We start from the raw sequence: 22,391 nt of genomic DNA on the forward strand, positions 1-22,391 counted from the left end.
AATCTGGTTTGACAAGGCAAGTCCAAGGGCAGATGGAGAAGGAAGAGGCAGTGATTACTCCTCAAACAACACAAATGGAAAGATCCAAAGTCCTGCAGGAACAAAAGTCACTGCGTTGGAAGATTGAACTTGGAGAGTGCTGGGAAGTATTTGAAGTCAAGGAAGCTTTTAACTCTAGTGGGACTATGAAACAGGTGAACAATTATCTTCTGGATAAATATTTTTTGGATTACAAAGATGAAGACAGGGAGTGGGACTTGGGGGAAGGGGCCAGTCTGATGAAGGAAAATGGAAACTATTACCGGATGGAACCCTCCGGAGACCCACTCTCCAAGAAACCAACAATAGATAAAGAAGTGCGTAAGCACAAGCAAGAACAAAAAAATTTGCAGAAGGGGCCTAGAAGAGATTTAAGGGCCTCGGACATTAGAACACCAGATTGATGGACTGGATGTAATGGACAGAAAGGACTGACATGACCCGAAACCAGGAAGAAGGGACGTTGGATAAAAATTAGAGATATCAAGGGAAATTCTTTTGTTAATTTTGGAATTAGTGCAACATTAATGAAATATGAGGGAATATGCTGGAAAGGAACTAAATTGGCTTTAGTAGAAATGATTTAAGGAGATATGTATGAATATGATGTAAATTTTGAAATTTTAAGATTTTTAAGATAAGATAAGGTTTAAGAGATTAAGGTAAATTGAATAATAGATTATTTCAAAAGATGGAAAGGTTGTGTTGATTAATAAATAAGATAGATTGTGAAGATTAATCATTTAAATTAAAATTGAGAAACATGGGAAGAATTTGCTGAAATAACGAATTAAACTAGAATACAAAAAGGGAGGTGTGAGGAGGTTCAAGAACTAAGCAACTGAAAAGTTGTAATCTGAGATTTGTATTTTTCTTCTTTTTTGGGGGGGTTTCCTTTTGTTTTATCTTTTGCTGTATTTTTTTCTTTTTTCTGTTTTTCTTGTTTCTTTTTTTGTGTCTATGTATTGATGAAATTTTGAATAAATATCATTTTTTTAAAAAAACAACAAAGTAATATTTCTGGGTTAGCAGAGTCTGTAACCTGAAGCTATGTAACCTGAAGCGTATGTAACCCGAGGTACATTCTCTGTTTTCTTTGAGAGGTCTTTAACTGAACTTTATAAAAACTCTGAAAAAAATTATCAACCAAGTAAAACAGCTAAAATCATGAAACAAGTGTAAAAACAAATCCAAAACAGTTTCATATATGAAACAATCAAAAACAATTCCAGGTATAAAAACAGTAGCAATATTTCAGCACAATTTCACTTTTAAAAAACAGTTAAAATACTTCCAATGCAAATTCAGACTGGGATAATGACCTCCACTTAAAAGGCTAGTTGGAAGAGGAAGGTCTTCAATAGATGCTGAAAAGATGAGAGGAAGATAGTGCCTGCCTCATTTTCAAGGTAAGGGAATGAAAGTCCTGATTCCTTAGTCTTTATGTCCAACTGTCTGTGTGTAAGAGTTAGGAATTGCTCCTGAGATCTTGTACTAGCACAGGCTGAAACTCAAGTAGGAATCCTCTCTCAAAACTTCCCATTTTCATTCCTGCAGCATGCATCCACAACAGAAGTTAATTGTAAGCACTCTTGATGTGCTCTGTAATAAAGCACCTGTTTTGCATGATGAAGGTCCTGGGTGCAATCCCGTAAGCTTTTTGGTTTAGAGAAAAGGCAAGAAAGAGGTGATTTTATAGAAGATCATAAAATTATGCATGGCATGGAGAAAGTGGACATTGAAAAGTTATGAAGGAGGGAGAACAACATGAGGACCCGTGGGCATCCAATGAAGCTGAATGTTGGAAGATTTAGAACAAATAACCTGACCTTTAAGGCTGGTGGGACAGAAGGCAGCCAGCCCGACAGTAGCTGGAGGAGCCAGAACAGCCTCATTAATAATAATAATTTTTATTTATACCCCGCCCTCCTGAGCCAAGACCCGGCTCAGGACGGCTAACACCCGGTTAGCCAATTGATTAAAATACAACTTAAAAACAAGATTAAAATACACCATTAAATACAACAAGATTAAAATACAACATTAAAATGCAGCCTCATTTCAGTAGAAACTCAAATCAAAAACTTTTTGGGGATGAAAACGTCAAATCTTCACCAAGGCCAACTATCCAGACTGGTCCTATGTGGGTCAGAAAAAAAGCCAAGGATGTCCCCAAACAGGAGTTCCATCACAAAAGGAGAAAGGAAAAAGGATTGAGGGGAAGGGGATCAAGTTGATTCCAAGCCAAAGGCCATGTGGAACAACTCTGCCTTACATTCATTCATTCTAGTTTTGCCCCTACATATTGAGTTCTACATGGGGAAACACTGAGACTAAGGATGAGGAAGCTGAGCACCCCCCAAACTGGATGCATGTAAGAAGGCAGGTGAGGACTGACATGGGCAGACTTAGGTTGGCGGGGCACTGCTGCCAATGGAGTAAGGATGTGACTCTTTCATCTTCCTGACTCATTTTAACAAATGGCAGGGCCAGCCCAGACAGCAGCAGATCCAGTGCCAGTCAATAAGGTTCATGGCTGAAAAGGGACTTGAACTCCTCGCCCCCCTAGTCTCAACCCAACCACTCCACCAGACTGGCCCTGTGTAACTCCAAAGTACCATGTGCATTGATGGCATAATAAACAAATTAAAAAAATAATGATGATGAGTGGAGTAATTATTATAATGTTGCATATAGGTAAAAGGCCTCTCTGCCTGTTGGCATTTAAAGGACACTTGTCTTTCAGCCGCATCGTGCAAGGAAGGGGACGACGACGTGCAACCAATTTCATTTTTATTTTGTAAATTACTTCATCTCCTAGATGCTCTGCCTCCACAACTGCTGAAGTGCAAAAAGGAACACATCTGAAGGGCATGTCTCTTGAAAAAGTTTGGATGTAACGACACCACCCCACCCCCAAGCTGATTTAAATGTGCACAGATTAGGATAAGCTCTTTAACACACTTTAAAAACAAACACAAAAACACAGCAGAGGAAATGAACCAAATAAATGCTCAAACCGCAAACCTCCTGCAAGCAGGACTCTCTAAGTGAACTGTAAAGAGTCCCTTGCAAAAGCTGTTCTTACTTCCACTTATCTCAATCTGCAGCAAAGTCTCTACAGCTGGCAGGAAGAAGAGGGAACCATTTCCGGAACAATTGGGTTTCTCTGAGCCCAGGCCGAAAAGAGAAGCCGCAAACTTGTAACCGGGAAGTACCGTATTTTTCGCACTATAGGACGCACTTTTTCCCCTCCAAAAATGAAGGGGAAATGTGTGTGCGTCCTATGGTGCGAATGCAGGCTTTCGCTGAAGCCTGGAGAGCGAGAGGGGTCGGTGCGCACCGACCCCTCTCGCTCTCCAGGCTTCAGGAGAGCCCCACCGCCAGCCCCACAAGCTCGGGGGACAGCGGGGAGGCGGAACGCCGCCATCCCGCTGTCCCCCGACTTGGTTAGAAGGCTGGCGGGGGGAGAAGCCTGCTCCTCCCCGTTGCCAGCCCTGCAAACTCGGGAGACAGCGGGAGGGGCGCAGCGCGCCATCCCGCTGTCTCCCGAAATGGCTAGAAGGCTGGCGGGGGGAGAAGCCTGCTCCTCCCCGTCGCCAGCCCCGCAAACTCAGGAGACAGCGGGAGAGGCGCAGCGCGCCATCCCGCTGTCCCCCGAAATGGCTAGAAGGCTGGCGGGGGGGAGAAGCCTGCTCCTCCCCGTCGCCAGCCCCGCAAACTCAGGAGACAGCGGGAGAGGCGCAGCGCGCCATCCCGCTGTCTCCCGAAATGGCTAGAAGGCTGGCGGGGGGGAGAAGCCTGCTCCTCCCCGTGCCAGCCCCGCAAACTCAGGAGACAGCGGGAGAGGCGCAGCGCGCCATCCCGCTGTCCCCCGAAATGGCTAGAAGGCTGGCGGGGGGAGAAGCTTGCTCCTCCCCTCGCCAGCCCCGCAAACTCGGGAGACAGTGGGAGAGGCAGCGCGCCATCCCGCTGTCTCCCGACTTGGCTAGAAGGCTGGCAGGGGGGAGAAGCCTGCTCCTCCCCTCGCCAGCCCCGCAGACTCGGGGGACAGCGGGAGAGGCGCAGCGCGCCCTTCCCGCTGTCCCCCGAAATGGCTAGAAGGCTGGCGGGGGGGAGAAGCCTGCTCCTCCCCGTGCCAGCCCCGCAAACTCAGGAGACAGCGGGAGAGGCGCAGCGCGCCATCCCGCTGTCCCCCGAAATGGCTAGAAGGCTGGCGGGGGGAGAAGCCTGCTCCTCCCCTCGCCAGCCCCGCAAACTCGGGAGACAGTGGGAGAGGCAGCGCGCCATCCCGCTGTCTCCCGACTTGGCTAGAAGGCTGGCAGGGGGGAGAAGCCTGCTCCTTCCCTCGCCAGCCCCGCAGACTCGGGGGACAGCGGGAGAGGCGCAGCGCGCCCTTCCCGCTGTCCCCCGACTTGGCTAGAAGGCTGGCGGGGGGAGAAGCCTGCTCCTCCCCGTCGCCAGCCCCGCAAACTCGGGGGACAGCGAGAGAGGCGCAGCGCGCCATCCCACTGTCTCCCGACATGGTTTGGAGACTGGCGGAGGGCTTCCTCCTCCCCCAGCCCCGCAAGCTCCCAGAGCGATGCCAAAGCTGCACGCAGCTTCGGCATGGCTCTGGGTCCCGTTCTGGGGGAGGGAGAAGCTCGGGCTTCCCCCGCCCCAGCCCCGCGCCTGGCGGGGGGGGGGATAAATTTCCCCCCCTTTATTTCCCCCCCCAAATCTAGGTGCGTCCTATGGACCGGTGCGTCCAATAGTGCGAAAAATACGGTATCTGACCATTTAAAAGCTGAAGAAGAAAGAGCAAACACTAATCCAGTGCTGATGCTGCTATACTTATGCAGCGTGGAGCCCATCCAAGAAGGGTGTCAGTGGTGAGGTGCACAAACTGCCTCTTGCAGGTTCAAGGGGGTTCCTTGCTGAAAATCCATTGCTCAACAGCTCCCCGTGCTCCAATTCCTAAGACTAGCATAATAATGTGGCGCTGACTGAGGAGATCAAGGTCCCAATTCCCACTCAGTCATGAAGGCTCTTTGGTCATCACACCAGGAGCCACTTGCTATCTTCTTCACAGGGTTGTGATGTGCGAGCCCAAATAACGAGTTCTTCTGTTGTAACCATAATAGCCCTTGATCTAAAGCTTTGCCTCTGTTAGGAAAACCTGGGTGTAGTTTGAATCCAAAGGGATTCTAGTGAAAAAAAGGGATAAACAACAGCAATCACAAGGCCAAAGACGGGCCTTAGCCAAGTAGTTGCTGAATCCTACCAACCAAGGCTAGATCCAATGATAATCCACACATGCCTTGTCCGCCAAATAATGCAAACTGTGCAGCACTCCAAATCCTAACTTCCCCCTCCCCACAGGCAGAATTCTCCCTCCATACAACCAACAAGCAAATATTTTGACAAGCACCAAGGCTGAAGCAGAAGGAGCCAGCAACAACCTCACAGACCCAGGGAACAGTCTGTTGCAGTCTTTGGCAACCAGGTGCCCCTCGGATGATCTGGATAACTCCCATAAGACCCAGCTCGTGTGGCCACTCTAGCTAGGGGTGATGGGAGTTGCATATGGAGGGCACCAGGTTGGGCAATGCCGGTTAACTGATTTGCTGTGCTTCTTCTGGTAGGCAAAGCCCTGCTCTCAAGAAGCTTTCAGGAGACATGTATCCTGCACATCCCCCTTCCTTTAAGATAAGAAAAGGTGTGGGTGTGTGCGCATACAGTCAGGGGAAGCACCCTTCTTTTCTTGCCATTTCACCCGCTTCTGTATCTTGCAGGTGGTTTTGGAAACAGGATGTTCATTTGTATTCCAAGATAAAGAGGAACTAGCTTCTTCACAGCTTATTTAGATGGTTTAGGTTTGGGGTTTATTTATTTTTTAAGGTGGAAGGAACAGTATGGGCAAAATCCCCTGCAACTCATTTATGAAATACATGCTAGGCTTATCGGAAACGGGAGCCAAATTGACAGACAGAGGTAAGTGCAGTTCAGTGGTGCAGCACAGGCTTGGGGGGGGGGAGTCAATCCCTGGATAGTCGCTGCCAATCAGTGCAGACAGTACTGAGCTGGAGGCAACAATGACAGCTTCTGATTGATGTTCCTCCTTCCATTGATCCCTCTAAAAGGAAAAAGTGTACCCTGCATAAATCAAGAAAGATACGCTTTATTGTTTCTTGTGCAGTATTTTGTGCATCCATACCACTAAACACCTACATTTTAGTGCAATTCACTTTCAGGAAGGAACAGGAATTGGCCTCAGTTTAGTGTACTCCAATCAGCAGACCCTTCTCCTCCCCCCTTGGGCTGTGACAAGTGCATGGGGCACCTACCTAGCAGTCCCCTGGTGTCAATAGCTGATCTGTGGTGTGGAGATGGAGAGGTAAAAGATCTGGTCTGCCAGGCCAAAAATTTTCCCCACCCTTAACTTATCCCCTCCATCTTCATGGTGGCACCTGATACATGGCACTTTACCCTGCAGAACGACAGCTCTAAGCAGGCAAAGCCAGGTGCCATTTTAAAGTGCCAAGCCAGGAGAGCACCAGGTTGGGAAAGGCTAACCTAGAGTTAAATACAACTAAATCAAACTCAGAGTAGATCCACTGGAATAAATAGTCCAGAGCCTATTGATTTCAATAGATCTATTCTTGAGTATGATTTAGCTCAATATCACCCAGTGTAATTACCATTAGGCCAAATACAGCCTACTTAAAATCCTTTTAAGATGATTTTGTTCTGCCATTGAGAACAGTGTCCTCAATCAAGGCAACTAACGATCATTTCATTAGATTAAAACAATGTTTAAGACAGCACTATTAAAGCAGATACTTAAGGCAGGTAGCAAGACTGATCTAAAAGCCATGAAAAGCCCACAGCCCCAGCAAAAAAGAAATGCTTTTATTCAGTGCTGAGGAGAAATTAAATTTGGTGCCAGGCAACTGGGAAGGGAAGTTTCCAAAAGTCAAGGTGCCACCACAAGAAGCAGCCCAGGCAGTTGACCCTTGAGTCTGGCTACTAGACCAGCTGACACCTATAAATACCCACTTCTTCTCTCTCATTCACTCACACAAAGGTATTCCTAATAATAACAATGATAATAATAAATGGAATAAACCTGGCTGAGTGGCAGAGCACTGCATTCAGATGGAACACGTTCAATCCTGGCTGCAAAAAATATCTCATCATTTTTAAAATTAAAATTGTCCCTGAAAGCAGCTTGCAACCATTAAAATACCCACTATAAACAAACTTCAGTATTACAAAAAACTAAAACAGTTTCACAACTCCAACAACAATATTCCAAACCTCATCCGGTGGCTGGGACAGCAGCAGCAGCAAAAAGTACTTAGCGATGGCCAGTGAATTTGTTTGAAAAGCCTGAAGTGCAGGCAAAGGTGGAAGACTTCTCCCTGCCAGAGACCCTGGACACACACTGCCACTAAGAGGAGACAACATGTAGCTAGATGGACAAAACAATGTCAGCTGGTATAAGGCAACGTCGCCCATCCCTTTAGTTTAGAGGGCCTCCCTAAAATTCTGGACTTTCCAAAACTTAGAAACAAATTCTACAACAATCTAGCAACAATCTACACTTAAAAGTTGCCCACAGGCCCTCAATTCTCATCACACATCCCTGGTAATCTCTCAGGCCTTCTGCCCCCTGCTCCAAGCAGACAAACCAGCAGGGGGCCAAGCTGTGTTGTAAACAGCCTAGCCCAGCCCAGCCCAGCCCAGCCCAAACAACCACAAGGGATCATAACACTTGCCTTGGTGTGGAAGAGAAGCCTCATCATCTCTGTAGCTCTAGGAAGTTGTTTTCCCATCGCCTGCTAGCCACCTTCTCCTGAGCATGGACGCCAGCAGGGTTGCTCTGGGCAGCAGCGCTATGTCATCTGGGCATATTTTGGAACTTTCCGCCTAGAGGAAACTGTGCAATTTCCCCACAGATAAACCACAGAGTGCTTCTAGCATGCAGCCCAGCTGATGAATCAGAAAGGTACTGAAAGGGCAAATGACCTCGGGTGTGATCCCTAATGTGCGTCGTAGATAGGAATAAGGCAGAAATGTGAATCTACCTAATTTGCACATTTCCAAACAATATATGTGCACCAAAACACAGCTTTAAAATATTGGCCTATAAAATTAACACTTCTCTGCATTCAAAAAGTGCATATGCTAGGGTAAATTGTGCATACAGAAATCATATATTATTGAGAATTGCACAGAAGGATGCACAATATAAGGGGAAATTGCAATGCAAAAAATGTGTATATTTGGCAAACTTGCACACAAAGATGTATCCATTAAGAGATGTTTGAACTGACTTGCTGATGAATCTTCATGAGGACTTTTTTAAAAAATCGCAAATTGATGTGGAAACGTGGAGAGCTGACGACTCCCACACAGTTCCCCTGTATCGACCACCTAATCTTAAGGTGTGTGTATGAAAGAATGAATGTATCATTTGCAGAAAGTTACTGCCATTCTGAAGCAGCCTTCTTCGCAATAACATTATGATCAGAGACAGGTACAGATGACATGCTTCATAGCAGAGGAAGCCAACATGGTGCGGTTGTTGCTTCACAACAACTCCTACTTTCTCTGACCATCGCCCAGGCTGGCTGGAGCTGATGGGAGTCAAAGTTTAACAATGTCTAGAGTATCACAGGTTCCCCATCCCTGCCTTACATAGAGATGGGATGGTTACATATACATACAGAGATGGGAGCAAACAAGGGGTGCAGAGAACTTTCTAGAGAAAGTTAAGATTTGATCATCATCTGGAGAATCATCCTGAAGCTGGACTTCAAACTATGCAGGGAATCTCAAATGTGTTCCAAGGAACTCTTCTGTTCTGCAAAAGCTTAGCAAGGGCTCCTTAAACGAGAAGTTAACAGCAGATACGCTTCTGCGAAAAAGACACCTCGCCCACCATGACTGAACTTCCTCCACAATATAAAGGCACTGAAGCACTGGGTGTATTCTAGAGAACACCGAGTTCATTCATAGTGATTGCAAGGTATCTCATCCATGCATCTGCTTCGTGTAAAATCTCAGGTTCAATACCTAATACCTTCTGTTAGAAGGATCAGTAAGCAGGTGGTGGGAAATGCTTTTCTTTGCCCGAGAACTTGGAAAGCCACTGTCAGTCAGGGTTGAACCATAGTGGGCTAGATGAATAAGTAAGTCTGATCTGGTGCAAGGCAGTTATTAGCATCCCTTGAAAAGGCCTGTATGGGGTCACATGGGACTTAATATGCACTCTAAGCCAAAGAATCCATCATAAGCATGAATAGAAGTTCGTCAAGGTGAAGAGGATTCCTTCAAGGTACAGACTTTGAAACCACTACAGTACAGTAGTGGATAGGGCCTTGGAATCTCCTCCTCACATTCAGCTGTGATGCTCACCCTTGGCGCAACCACGGGTCGCTCACTTTCTTCCAGCCTAAGCTACCTCACAAGCTTGTTGTGAAGGGTGCACTCAGGACAAATTCTTACCTGACCGAGCTTACAGGAGGAAGGGTGGGATCCAAGTGCAGTATGCCCATCATGAATTTGAAAGCAGTTGGAGTGAACCCGTGGCCCTCCAGATGTTGCTTAACTAAAGCTCCCATCATCTCTGACCACTGGCCATGCTGGCTGCGACATGGAGCCCAGCAAATCCCTGCCCTAATGGGGAATATCATACCCTCCAACATTTCTCCAATGAATATAGGGGCATCCTATTCCATAATAATGTTACTATTTATACCCCAACCATCTGACTGGGTTGCCCCAGCCACTCTGGGCGGCTTCCAATATATATAAAAACATAATAAAACATTAAACATTAAGAAAACTTCCCTATTTAGGGCTACCTTCAGATGGCTCAGGGGTTGGATAATTCCATACCCTCCGACATTTCTCTGATAAAAATAGGGACGTCCTAAGGAAAAGGGGGACATTTCAGGATCAAATCAGAAACCAGGACAGCTTCTGTAAAAGTGGGACTGTCCCTGGGGACACTTGGAGTGTCTATAATCTGTTGAGGGCAGGGGCTGTGTGCTGGTGCTGGGCAGAGCCAGAAAGGATGATGGGTGGAACTAGAGGCAGGGAAAGTGTTGTGGATTAACAAATTGGGAAGAAAGGTCACCCTGACTTTAATTTTTGCTGTGGCTACAACAGAGCAGAATTCCCAAATCTAGGCAGACCTGCACAGCAGTAGGAATGGAAGATATATATTTTTCAGTTTGCTTTAAATGGCAAAACTTACCTAATTTGAACTTGTCAAAACAATATGCAAACCAAAACACAGCCATCCTTTGAAATTTTTCATTTTTTCTTATGTTCTAGACTCCCACTTGAGTGCTTTTTTGTATGTGAATTTTATTTATATGTTTTCTTTTCCAAAAGAAAAGAATTGTTGTATAAGAATGGAAATTGATACGAGTGTATAACAGAAAATCCCACTTGAGTGCGTTGACTGCAGTTGCTTTGCTGCTGCTTACTGATAAACTCTCTGCAGTAATACAATACCAGCATGGAAAAAGAATTTTGGCTTGAGCCCTAGACAGACCAGATGCCTGACTGCTTCTCTGCAAGTTACAAACTCTGTCCAAATTCACTCTCCTCTCCCACCCACTACACCTTTGCAGGTTGTGTGAAATAGCTCTTGCGCTACCTTAGCAGCTGCTAGGCTAACAAACACAAGCACCAGTTGATTGGGAGATGTTCTGATCTCCCAGCAGAGTTGTGGATCTGTGGAGACGGAAAAAAGAGAGAGAGGCAAGCCAGCTATTCTCCTATACAGAAATCAAATGCATCCTGTAGAAGGTGGCTAAATCAGTATTGGTTACAACCAGAGCACGGATCAGAATATCATAAACAGGAAGCTGCCGGTGTGATAAAAGCTGTTCCAAAACAGCAGCTGTCTCTTGCACTATGCACTAGAAGTGGGCTTCTGGCCTCACTCTGAAGGCTATATATAAAAAGCCTGCACATGCAGATCATAACACACAAATAATAGAATCAAATAAATGTTGGTCTCATTGTGGTGTTAACCCAAATGGAGTGCCTTCTTCCATACCAACATGCTCACATTTGCCAAGGCCTCTTAGGGCTTCCTTGACATCTAGAAATCACAGAATGACACCACAGGATCCTGGTTATGGAATGCCCTCCCCAAGGAGATTCCCCTGGCACCCGTATTCAGGCTAGAGTACAATATTGTATTCTCCAGGGTGTTTTAAACAAATGAAGCTGCCTTATGTTAGACTCAAACCATAACTTCATGTACCTAAAAACTTTAGCATGCAAAGCATGTGTTTTGTCATTGAGCTACAGTCCTTCCCCACAAAATGCCTGCAAAATGCCTGCACAGGACATACAAGGTCAGACCTTTGGGTCCATGTAGCTCAGTACTGTCTGCACTAACTGGCAGCAGCAATCAAGCATTTCAGAAGGAAGACTTTGCAGCCCCACCCACAGATGCCAGGGACTGAACCAGGAACCTTCTGCCTGCCCCCTTCACTCACTCTCCAACAACTCCTTCTTTTTTTGCATCCTGTCCAGTGGGCTGCTGGGGGAAAAACAGGTGGCTCTGGCCAGGGGCCCAGGCTCCTCCCACCCACATGAAAATTAGACCAAGGGCCACAGGCAGCCTTTGAGCCAGAGCCCCACCTCCCACTGCTGTTTTGTAACATGGATGGCAAAATATGGCATTCCCAGTATGGAGAATGTGAGCCTTGCTGTGGATAGTCAGAGATGCACTTCCACCTTCTTATGTGTGCACTGAGGCTAGGTTCTGGGAAGAGGTTGGCCACTACAGCCTCAATATGTGGCTATGACAAACACTGATGTATAGAGATATCCATGTGTGTGCATGCATGCACATGTAGGGAAGCCACAAGAGCCAAACATGCACAGTTACTCCAGGCACACCCTACTGTTCCCTACGCAGGCATTTTTATGGCTCACAGCCCTGGAAAATGAATAGCATGAAGCTGTATCCAGAGCTGCATTCAAAGTTATAGCCATTAAAACGTGGGGAGCGAGCAAAAATGTGACATCTCATTTGTAAACAATTTGGACAATTATCATTTCATATTTAGGGGATGGGTGGGCAAGGCAAGTCTCCAGACAATATGAAACTGCTCAGCGAGACAGAATTACTGCTGTATTGTGAAAGGTCAATAAAAGATTGAAGGAGAACTTAAGAACTTGTGAGAAAATGCTTACACGGAGCGGACACACACATCTGGCTCCCTTGCATGCTTTGATACACTTTTACTGTGTGCATAAGCAAGTGCTGCACGCACAGACTTGTGCTGACACCATTTTCTTCTGGAAAATGATAAGAGCTGTGTTTAGGCGCAACCAGCACACTTGGCACAGTTCACAGCGGTAGCTTTCAAACTTTCAACCTTCAGGGAACACTGTCAGTTATTGCAACACACTGGGGTTCCTCAGAAGAGGGCTCAGAGGAGTACACTGGAGCAAAACAGTTCTTTGGCCAAAATTTCATTGTCCCCTCAGTGTACTGAGCACATCCCTCAAAACAGGTCTCTGGCATCAGAGCACTGCAGAGGAAGATCAGCAGAGATAAACAAGTTCTCTTTCAGGGAATGTTGCCTGCTGTTATTCAAACATTTTGACCGAAGAGGAAACGGTTGATAAGGTATCAAGAAATCTCAAAGTTCCCCGGAACAGAGTTTCTAAATCAGTAGCCTGAAAGAATAATAGAAGAAGAAAAACCACCCAAGGAAAAAACCCAGAGAAGTTGGGGTGGTGGCAAAAGCCAGGAAAGATAACCAGTTTGGGAGATGCCTTAGAAAGCTGTGTTGAAGAATCTGAATTTAAAAATTAGCCTCTGATTCTCACACCCTCTGCACATTTTAAAGCCTTTTATTTCTATTTTTGCAGAAGTGTGTGTTAGTAGAACCTAGATCTTTCTTTCTTTCTCTTTCTTTCTTTGTTTTTTTAAACTACAAAAGAAACCAGAGATTGAAGTACCCTACTTACGCCTAATTTATTTTGTATTGCATGTACGAGTAAATATTTAAACACCTGCCATGATCATTTACCTAATCGCGTATTAATAAGGGAAGGTGCAGAAAATTATTGCAGCTGGGCGGCTTTTTGGCCCGGTGGGCGACATCGTTCTCTCTTCACCACTGTGGCAGGTCAACTTTGACAGGTGGGAGGGACCATCTACTAGGGAAGGGCGATAACAGCTTTTCAACATCGCGGTGTATCGCAAGCCAAACACTGTGGTTTGGTGACATACCACAATGTTGAAAAAACAAGATGCATTGGCCTTTGCCTGCGAGACACTGGGGGAAACTGCCCCAGCTCACATGACAGCTGAGGCAGCTTCCCCCAGGTGTTTGCAGGCTGGGACAAGGCAGCTTGTTTGCGCAGCTCAGCTGGGGATCGGGAAAGTTCCCCCTCTCCATCTGAGACAGCCCCCAGTGCTCTCCCTGCTTGCCCATGAGCAAGCAGAGCATCGTGGGCTCCTTTAACTGCTCACTGCGGGGAGCATCAGATATGGGGCAGGTGACATGATTCATTAAAGAGGTCTGTGGGCCAGACCTCTTCCCCACCTCTTCTTACACTAACACTGGTTGGACAAGAAGAGATACAAAATGGGCAAGACAATCTCTTCATCTCAAGCTCTTTCAGCAGGGATGAGGAGTGGAGTCTCTTTAGATGCAGCTGATGGGAGTTGGGAGTCTAACAACATCTGGAGGGCCGCAGCTTCCCCATCTCTGCCTTAGATGAAGCCAAAACTCTGGCCATGAACAGGTTGGGTGGGTGTGGAGAAGGTTTGAATTGTTCTGCCCAACAGTAAAGCCATCCTGCAGACAACCACACAACACAGGTTCACAAATGAACAAAAGGTGGTTATTTATGTCTCAATCTCTCATTACAAGGAAGATAAAGTTGTCACAGGAAGGAAACCCTCTTCCGGAAGGTGTGAAGTCCAGGAGGCTGCAAATAGACACTGCCAGTTGCTAAAGAGGAATTTGGCAGTGTGTGGATGCCTCATAAAAATGAGAAAATCAATTTAGGGGTGGAAGTTGCCGGCCCGAGCTAAGGGAAAGCAGGGATACGTTCCATTGAAGTGCACTGGGTCTTTCACCTTGAGCCCCAAGTTAACTGACAAAGGCAGGATTTTTAAAAAGACACATTAAATTTGTCCCTTCCTCCTCCTAAATTTGGCTATTAACCTCCATGATCCATAGTAACACACAAGCAGAAGCTGGACCATTAGGGCAAATGGGGCACTGTTCTATCAACTGCATGCCTACTTACAACCAGTCCGCGGGTGGCTCTGCCTGTCATTGCCTCTGGCTCCAGCGAGTGCTTGTCTCCCTGCAAGCTAATGTGCTCATGTCCTATGAGAAACCTGCAAGCAGGACATAAGCACATTAGCACACTTCCTGCTGGTGCTCCCCAGCAATTTCTGTTCAGAGGTAGGCTGCCTCCGACGCTGGAGGTAGGGCATAGCCATAAGGACTAGCCACCATGATAGTCTTATCTTTCATGAAATTATCTAAACCCTGTTTAAAGCCAACCAAGCTGGTGGCCATCACTACATCTCATGTGAGCAAATCCCGAAGCTTAATTTTCTGCTGTATGGCATATGAATGGGGTTTGTGAGTCCTCCCCCCCCCCCCGGCAGGAGACTAATCCAGTAAGTTAAGGGATGGTAAAGCCGCAAGACCGAGTTTCAGGTTAGCAAATAGCTGCAGCAGGAAATAAGAACGCCCTCTGCCTCAACCACACTCTTACTCTTCTGTTTCATTTTAAACATTTAGATTCCAGACTCCTTCACATTCCACACCTCTGGTATATTTCTAGGGTGTGCAAAAAAGAAAAAAAGAAAAAAGGAAAAAAAGGTCAGAAACCTCAGCCAGCTTCGTTATATATGCAACAGAATAAGGTGGCAGAATAGACTGTACCACTTCACACTGTAGTGGGGTGGTCATATTTGCACATGCTCCCCTTTAAGCGGAAATTCATCCCAGCTCTTTTCTTCCCTATTGTGCTGCTTTTCTATTTTCAGTAAAGTTTTATTGTGTTTTGTTTTTAAAGAAAGAGCATTCACGGGAACCCACCTTAGAAGCTACAAGCTGAAGTGGTGCAGCCCATTCTATCACCTCAGTCCCATCTCATTCTCCTGCATGTACAGCTCAGGCCAGTGTCTGTACTTGCTGGTAGGATTAAGCAAAGTGCTTTTGTGGTTTAATGCAGAATGAGTTCTCAGAGTTGTAAAATTCCTTGTGCCTCTTGCAACAAGAGACACATAATTTGCATTTGTGCTTCCCATTTGCTGGGACTGACTCTGGTACTTTTGGGCCCTAAGAGTTACAAACTCAGTGCTCAGGTACCTCCTGCAAGGAGCTGACAGGAAGCAGCAGCATCTTGCCCGTGGGGCTGCCCTACTGAATCATGGGGGGCACATATCAGAGGCAAAACACCTGCTGCTCATATCCCCAGCCTGAAGTTCAATCCCCAACACAGAAAGATCTGGTAAGCAGGTTCTAGGAAAGACCCTTTGCCTGAAACCCCGAGGATTCACTGCCAATCAACGTAGACAATATGGACAAATGGTCTGAAGTGGTATATGACAGATTCCTATATTCCCAAGCAATGCTCAAAAACTGTCAAGGACAGATGCTTTCCTAGGCCTAGAAACATGAGTTTACATTCAGATCAGGTCCGGGGGGGCCTTTGGCCCTCCAGATGTTGTTGGACTAAAGCTCCCATCATGCCCAATGACTGGCCATGCCAGCTGGGGTTGATGGGAGCTGGAGCCTAATGAGATCTGGAGGACCACAAGTTCCTCACTTGTGAGCAATGGCTTCTCTGTAGGTTAGGATCCCAGCAAACAACAAACAAATTCCCCGTGTGCTTTCGATGCAAGTTGTACTAACTGCATAAGCCTCAAGGGGGCATGATAACTCTGTGGAACAAAGGCAGGTTGTGGGGGGAGGCAGGGGAAATAGGGTCAACTATTTCCAATGCAAGTCCTAACAGTCCTCCATTATTCCCTGTTTAAACAGCCATGGATGCTTGACGTTGAAAGGACAGAAGCCAGAGACAGCAGCAGCAGTGAGAAAAAGAGTAATCTGACACTCACAGGAAGCACAAAAGAGATAGGTTGACTAAGTCAGCTTCGGGCAAAGAGTGTGGATTTTAGGAGCGGTTAAAACGCTGGTCTACTGCACTCCCCAAAAAGATGGTCTTCCATTTTGGTTACACAATATGCTTGAATTAGTGCCCATTACAGTCCTGCAGAGGCCACCCCAACACCAGAGGGAAAAGTGGGTGGTACCATCAATGCTCCAACAATATCCGTCCCAAAGAAAAGAGTTTGAACATTTACTTGTCTTTTTTCTTTTTTTTTCTTTTTTGCACACTTGCACTTCAGTGCAAGAATTAAAAGTTGACAAAAGGTAAGAGGTAGCTGTTGAAAAAAGAAGTGTTGGGGGGGAAAGGGACTGTACCACAGAACATATGATAGGAAAGGTGCCAGAGACCAATGCAGGTAAACACTCTGTTCATGGACTGGAAATGGAAGTGGGCTGAACTGAACCTCCCGCAGGACTTTAAGCAGTTGTGGTCAGCCGCAGGACTGGGGGCCAAATGCAGCCTCCAGCTCTCTCTGTCCAGCCTTTGGTAGTCTCCCCAGGCAACACCCCTCACTGGTCCACTCCTGAGTGCTTTTGCTTGGCTGGAATGTGTCCTTGAACTGTGATAATGCTTCTTCTTTGTCTGGCTGGAGGAAAGAGAGTGTGTATGTCCATGTGCAAGGGAGAGAGAAAGAGAAAGAGAAAGAGAAAGAGAAAGAGAAAGAGAAAGAGAGAAGGACCAGAAACAATTCACTTGCATGGCTGGGGTGTAGCCGATTCTACAATGGTAGGAGACGCACCTATTCCTCCCCACAGTTCTGCATCTGGTCTGCCTATCATAGGCATGTGACCTCCAGAAGGTTTTCCCATGAGGAAACGGAGCCCTCAGGCTGAAAATATGTTCCCTACCTCTGCTTTTTAACTTTTAACAAGAGTCCTATGAATTCTGGACAGGTAAAAAGCAACCAGCTGCTGCAATCAGAAAATGCTGGAGTGAATTAGGATTTGCATTACTTGCCCTTAAATATACCACAAAGCAGGGTTGTTGTTTTTTTAATGATTGCCCTTCCACCCATGTATTTAGCCATTCTTGTTTTATCTGTAAGTTGTCTTGAACCCTATCAGGGGAAAAGGTGGGGTATAAATCAATTAATATATACTAAGAATAATCTTAAGAGATGGAAGGACAAAACACAGGAAATACCAGAATGCAACAACTGGACAGCAATGTCACCTGGATTTTCCTTTTTTCCTTTTTTCTGCTAGTTAGCAGGTTGTGTACTGTATGTTAGAAAATAGCAGCTCTCAAATAGAAGCACTCAAAGATCTTCAAAGGTGTTTTGATGCCGGAGGGAGGAAGCCCAAGTGGTTAAAACATTTAATAAGCTAAATAATTGACAATTTGCAGCCCTAATGATAACTCCCAAAACTGCTGCCTGAGGAAAGTTATGTATGCCAACCCCAATGAAACAAAAGCTGCAAGGGGAAAATAAAAAGGAGTACCGCTGCCGCAGTCTCTCCCAGTGAGGTCACTGAAACAGCCAAGGTACAGTACCTGCTTTAAAACAAAGCTCTGCCTGTTTCTCCATCCAAGACCAGAAGTATTCTCCAAGCCCAACCTAGAGACAGAGCAGCATCCTATTTCAGATAGAGGCCTGTCATGCATGTACCATGCAAGGCTGAAACATTTTTTTCTCTCCCCAAGGAACTGAAATATACCATTAGGAATATCCCACTGGCTATATAACAATTTAAGCGATGGGCAGCCCTCTTGAATCCTGGAATAATTCACCTGCATAAGTCAGTTGCTGTAGCTGCTGCTGCTGCTACTACTACTACTAGGTTGTATTCAACATTACTTATATTCAGATTAAACCCACTGAAATGAGTGGGTGTGACTAGTGTACATCAATTAATTTCAGTCAGTCTACTCTGGGTAGAACTTAGTTGGAAACAACCTATTATTATTAATTAGTAGATTTCTACAAGCATTTTAAAATACAATATTAAATCATTAAAGTAAGTGACACTTAAGAGAACAGGGTGGGTTAAGAATTTAATTTGTTCTGGAGGTCCGTTCTTAACTTGAAACTGTTCTTAACCTGAGGTACCACTTTAGCTAATGGGGGGGGGCCTCCCGCTGCCACTGCGCCGCCAGAGCACGATTTCTGTTCTCATCCTGAAGCAAAGTTCTTAACCTGAGGTACTATTTCTGGGTTAGCAGAGTCTGTAACCTGAAACATATGTAACCCAAGATACCACTGTATGTATCTCAAAGGTCAGGGTAAAAGGCGCATTTTCAGAATAAAAACCCCGACTCTGGGGTTGCAGCGCTCATCTCACTTTATTGGCCAAGGGAGCCAACGTACAGCTTCCGGGTCATGTGGCCAGCATGACTAAGCCGCTTCTGGCGAACCAGAGCAGCGCACGGAAATGCCATTTAACTTCCCGCCGGAGCGGTACCTATTTATCTACTTGCACTTTGACGTGCTTTCGAACTGAATACAGTACAACAAAAAGTACACAGTGATGGTGCCAGATGCACCTCTGTGGGCAAGAAATTACATAGCTGAGGGGTTTCCACAGAGAAAGTTCCCTCTCCACAGTAGGAAGGATAAATATTTCACTAAAAAGTGTTATCCAAGAGTTTTTGTTTGCAGAGGAGAACAGGAGGGATAAGCTATCTTTAGGCTTATGGATGCCACTTTTCTTTTTAGAACTAGAATTCCCAGTGGTCCACTGATGTGTTTTTAAACGGATATGCAGGATCTCTTAGCAATAAAGCCATATGTCGTCTTGTGCTCTGTGATCCCAAGCAGGGTTTTAAAAGCAGAATTTCCAACTGCAAACATTCCCATCAGATGCACAGCTGAATGAACACAAAACATACTTTGCTCCTTGTTTACACCCTGCATCAGTGGTGGTTTCTTCATAGGAGTCAGTAGTTCTTATCACAGAATCATAGAGTTGGAAGCAACTCGCAAGGGTCATATGGTCGAACCCTCTGCAATATCTACTATACAGCAGCGATTCATTGATGAATCTGCCATAACCCAGTAACTTAACAGGCACACAGAAAAGGATTCCTTTAAGGATGTGCAAGGATGTGATGAAGAATTAACTGCCCAAAGGTGCAGCAAGCAGAGATTCTGGCCAAAAAGAAGAAAATGTTTTAATATGCTTGGATAGTTGACTGAGTGCATTCTACCCTTACAAATTTTCATACATGCTATACCTGACATGTTAAGTGCTTCATAAGCACATATGTCTAACATGTGAAATCTACCCCCCACACAATGCCCATTTTACAAATTGCACACTATCAGCTTTCCAACTGCACACAATTTTTCCAACTCCTTATTTTGTGTCCAACTGCACGCGAAAAAACAACAACTCCAAACCCTTTATCCCTTTGCTTAAGGGCAAGTCGTGCTTTGCTGGATTAGACCAGCATAGTTTACGCTTGTCCAGGACTCTTTGCAAGGAGCCCTGAGGCCAGCAGATGCTGGGCCACCTCTCAGCCTCCCTTCGACCCACACCTGAGCTACAGAAAGTACCCTCAAACTGGTATGCAGCTGTGGCCGCAGATGGGATTACGGAATCATGTGCATGTATGCAGATATGGAATGTGACAGCAGAGTCATATTCCAGCCCATAAAAGAAATCTGGTGCCTTGATGGCTGCAACAATAGTGGCTGGCCACCACATATTGAGAAACCATGCACTAAAAGGTTTCTGGTAGTACTTTTTAATTGTGCTCATCACTGAACAGACAAGCTTGAAAACCTGACGGCAGCATGTCTAAGAATTAGAGACCAGGGGGCAAACACAGTCATCATGCAATTTAGATGCTAAAAGCTTAGGAAGTTGCCTTCCATCGGAGCAGACTATTTGTCTCCTCTGACTGGCAGAGGGTCTCAGGCAGAAGTTTTTTTCCTGCTCCTTGAAGAAAGAAAAGACTGGAGATGCTGGGGGTTGAACTGGGACCTTGTCTGTATAATGCAGGTGTATGCGCTCTCTCTCTCTCTCTCTCTCTCTCTCTCTCTCTCTCTCTCTCTGAAGAAGTGTGCATGCACACAAAAGCTCATACCAATAACAAACTTAGTTGGTCTCTAAGGTGCTACTGGAAGGAATTTTTTTACTTTGTTTCAACTATGGCAGACCAACACGGCTACCTACCTACCATAGGCTAACTCTCTAAGCTATGGTATCTCCCCAAGCCCCATAAGCTCATCTCACTGATACTCAAGATTTAAAGCGGGCAGCGCTGGAACAGCAGAAATGTGGCAGGTGCAACAGGTAAATGAAGATGGCTTTGACTGGTTTTTTTTTATTTTTGGCAGGGGAGAAGCAGGATGGGTTTGGAGAGTGGCCCAACCATTGGCACATTTTGTTTTCCAGGGCCAAATAACCCTACAGCTTGACCTTAGACATCCAGAAACTTAAGGCAGCTTTAAGTGCAGAGGCAGACATATAGGGAGGCCTTGCCGGTGTTAAGCATGAGAGACAAGCCATGCATGACCAACAGCAGCTTCTGCACAAGGACAGGCCACATCCTATGTTGCACCCCCCCCCCAGCACGGACATTTACAGATGCTAGAATGGAGGCAGCTAGATACTGGGGGTGGGGGACACTGATTTGGTTTGTAGCACTGAAAAGTTAACTCATGCACCTAAAATCTGTTTCTTTCTTTGAAATGTAGTTCTCTTACATCTTCTCCATAAACAGAGGGGTGTCAGGGATTCATCCTCCACCACCTTTCCATGACCCTTTTGTAAAGATACATCACACTTTTGAAAGTATTTCTATTATAATTTAACTTTATAAGCAGGGACATCGGATATAATCCCCCCCCAAAATAGACCCACATCCCACTCTGTGCTTGCTTTGTCCAAGGAAAAATGGCCATTACATAAATTAGTGACAACTACAAACAAATATTAGGCAGGCTTATCAAAATCAATGTTTTAGCTTCATTTACTAAATACAAGTAAAATAGACATGCTAAAATGATATCATGCCCTAGGACAGAAAATTTCCCCGTGCAAACTGAAAATTTTCTGATGCAGGTTGCCACATCACCACTTATTATTCTTTGGGGCTATGGCTTTAATTGTTTTTGTTCTGTCCTCTTTTATCCACATTTGCTTTTTAAACTCATTTCGTCATATAGCAGTGCGTGTACTTGTAATGCAATAAAATGAAACATGTAAACCACAACATCAAAGAGAAACTTTATGCTCCCAGCACGTTTATGAATTTCACATGTAAGGAAATGTAACAGTGAAGGCACTTATGATGTCAGGTTGATTATTTAAAGCACACACAGGCCCCATCTACAATATACATTTAAAGCATTATCACACCACTTTAAAAAATTGTCATGGCTTCCCCAAAGAACCCAGGTCCTGGGACCTGTAGTTTGCTAAGGATGCCGAGAGCTGTTCGGACATCCTATTCCTTGCACAGAGCTACAATTCCAAGAGTTCCATGGGAAGAAGAATTGTTTGTTGAACTACTCTGGAAATTGTAGCTCTGTGAGGGCAATAGGGATCTTCTCTCAGCACCTTTGAAAGAACTACAATTCCCAGGATTCTTTGGGGGAAGCATTGACTGTTTAAAGTGATATGATGGTGTTTTAAATAGGGTCAAAGTGTAGGAGTCCCAGGCTTCCAGTTCAATATTCATGAACTTCATTTCAGTAATCCATACAACCATCTTGGAAGATAGGCCAGTATTATTCCCATGTCAGAGACTGGAGGAGCACTGAGGTTAAGACACAAAAGTTTGCCTAAAGCCACCTAATGAGTTTTGGTTAGGGCAATAATCTAAAGGAGAGTCTTCCTGACTTCTAGCACTAATGTTATTTCAGCTCTACAATGCCAAACTAAGAAAGCTTCATTGCCCACCACAACCCAGCAAGTGAGGGAGATTAGAAGAGAGGCACAACACAAGGGGAAAAGGAAACACTCAACCCTGAACGGTGAAGGAAGGAGTCACCTTTCCAAGAAGGAAGGGGACACCATTCCAAGCAAGAATATCCTTCCTTGCAGATGTAAAGAACCTTCAACACATAATCCATGCTGCAGCTGCACTTAAAAAAAAAAAAGCAGTGCAAGAAAGCAAACAGATGCAAAGGTCGATATTTTTGTTCAGCCACCGCCCTGTATACACAGCACCAACTAAGGCAGATTTTCGAAAACAGAAGACTCCTCAGAGCAACCACATTTGCTTCTGTCAAA

At 45.4% G+C, this 22,391-nt stretch overlaps 1 protein-coding gene across 6 annotated transcripts in view; it reads right to left on the reverse strand.

The window, feature by feature from the left end:
- RPS6KA1 (ribosomal protein S6 kinase A1) overlaps positions 1-22,391 on the reverse strand; it is a 98,056-nt gene that overhangs the window by 34,537 nt on the left and 41,128 nt on the right. For 3 of the 6 annotated variants that reach the window (XM_053398678.1, XM_053398680.1, XM_053398681.1), the window contains one exon: positions 14,326-14,419. The exons of the other annotated variants lie outside the window; for them this stretch is intronic. In XM_053398678.1, the coding sequence (XP_053254653.1) occupies positions 14,326-14,419 (94 nt within the window). The remainder of the gene's footprint in view (positions 1-14,325; positions 14,420-22,391) is intronic. 6 annotated transcript variants of the gene reach the window in all.

This window comes from Podarcis raffonei, chromosome 8 (genome assembly GCF_027172205.1).
Source record: "Podarcis raffonei isolate rPodRaf1 chromosome 8, rPodRaf1.pri, whole genome shotgun sequence".
In the NCBI taxonomy this organism is placed as follows: Eukaryota; Metazoa; Chordata; class Lepidosauria; order Squamata; family Lacertidae; genus Podarcis; species Podarcis raffonei.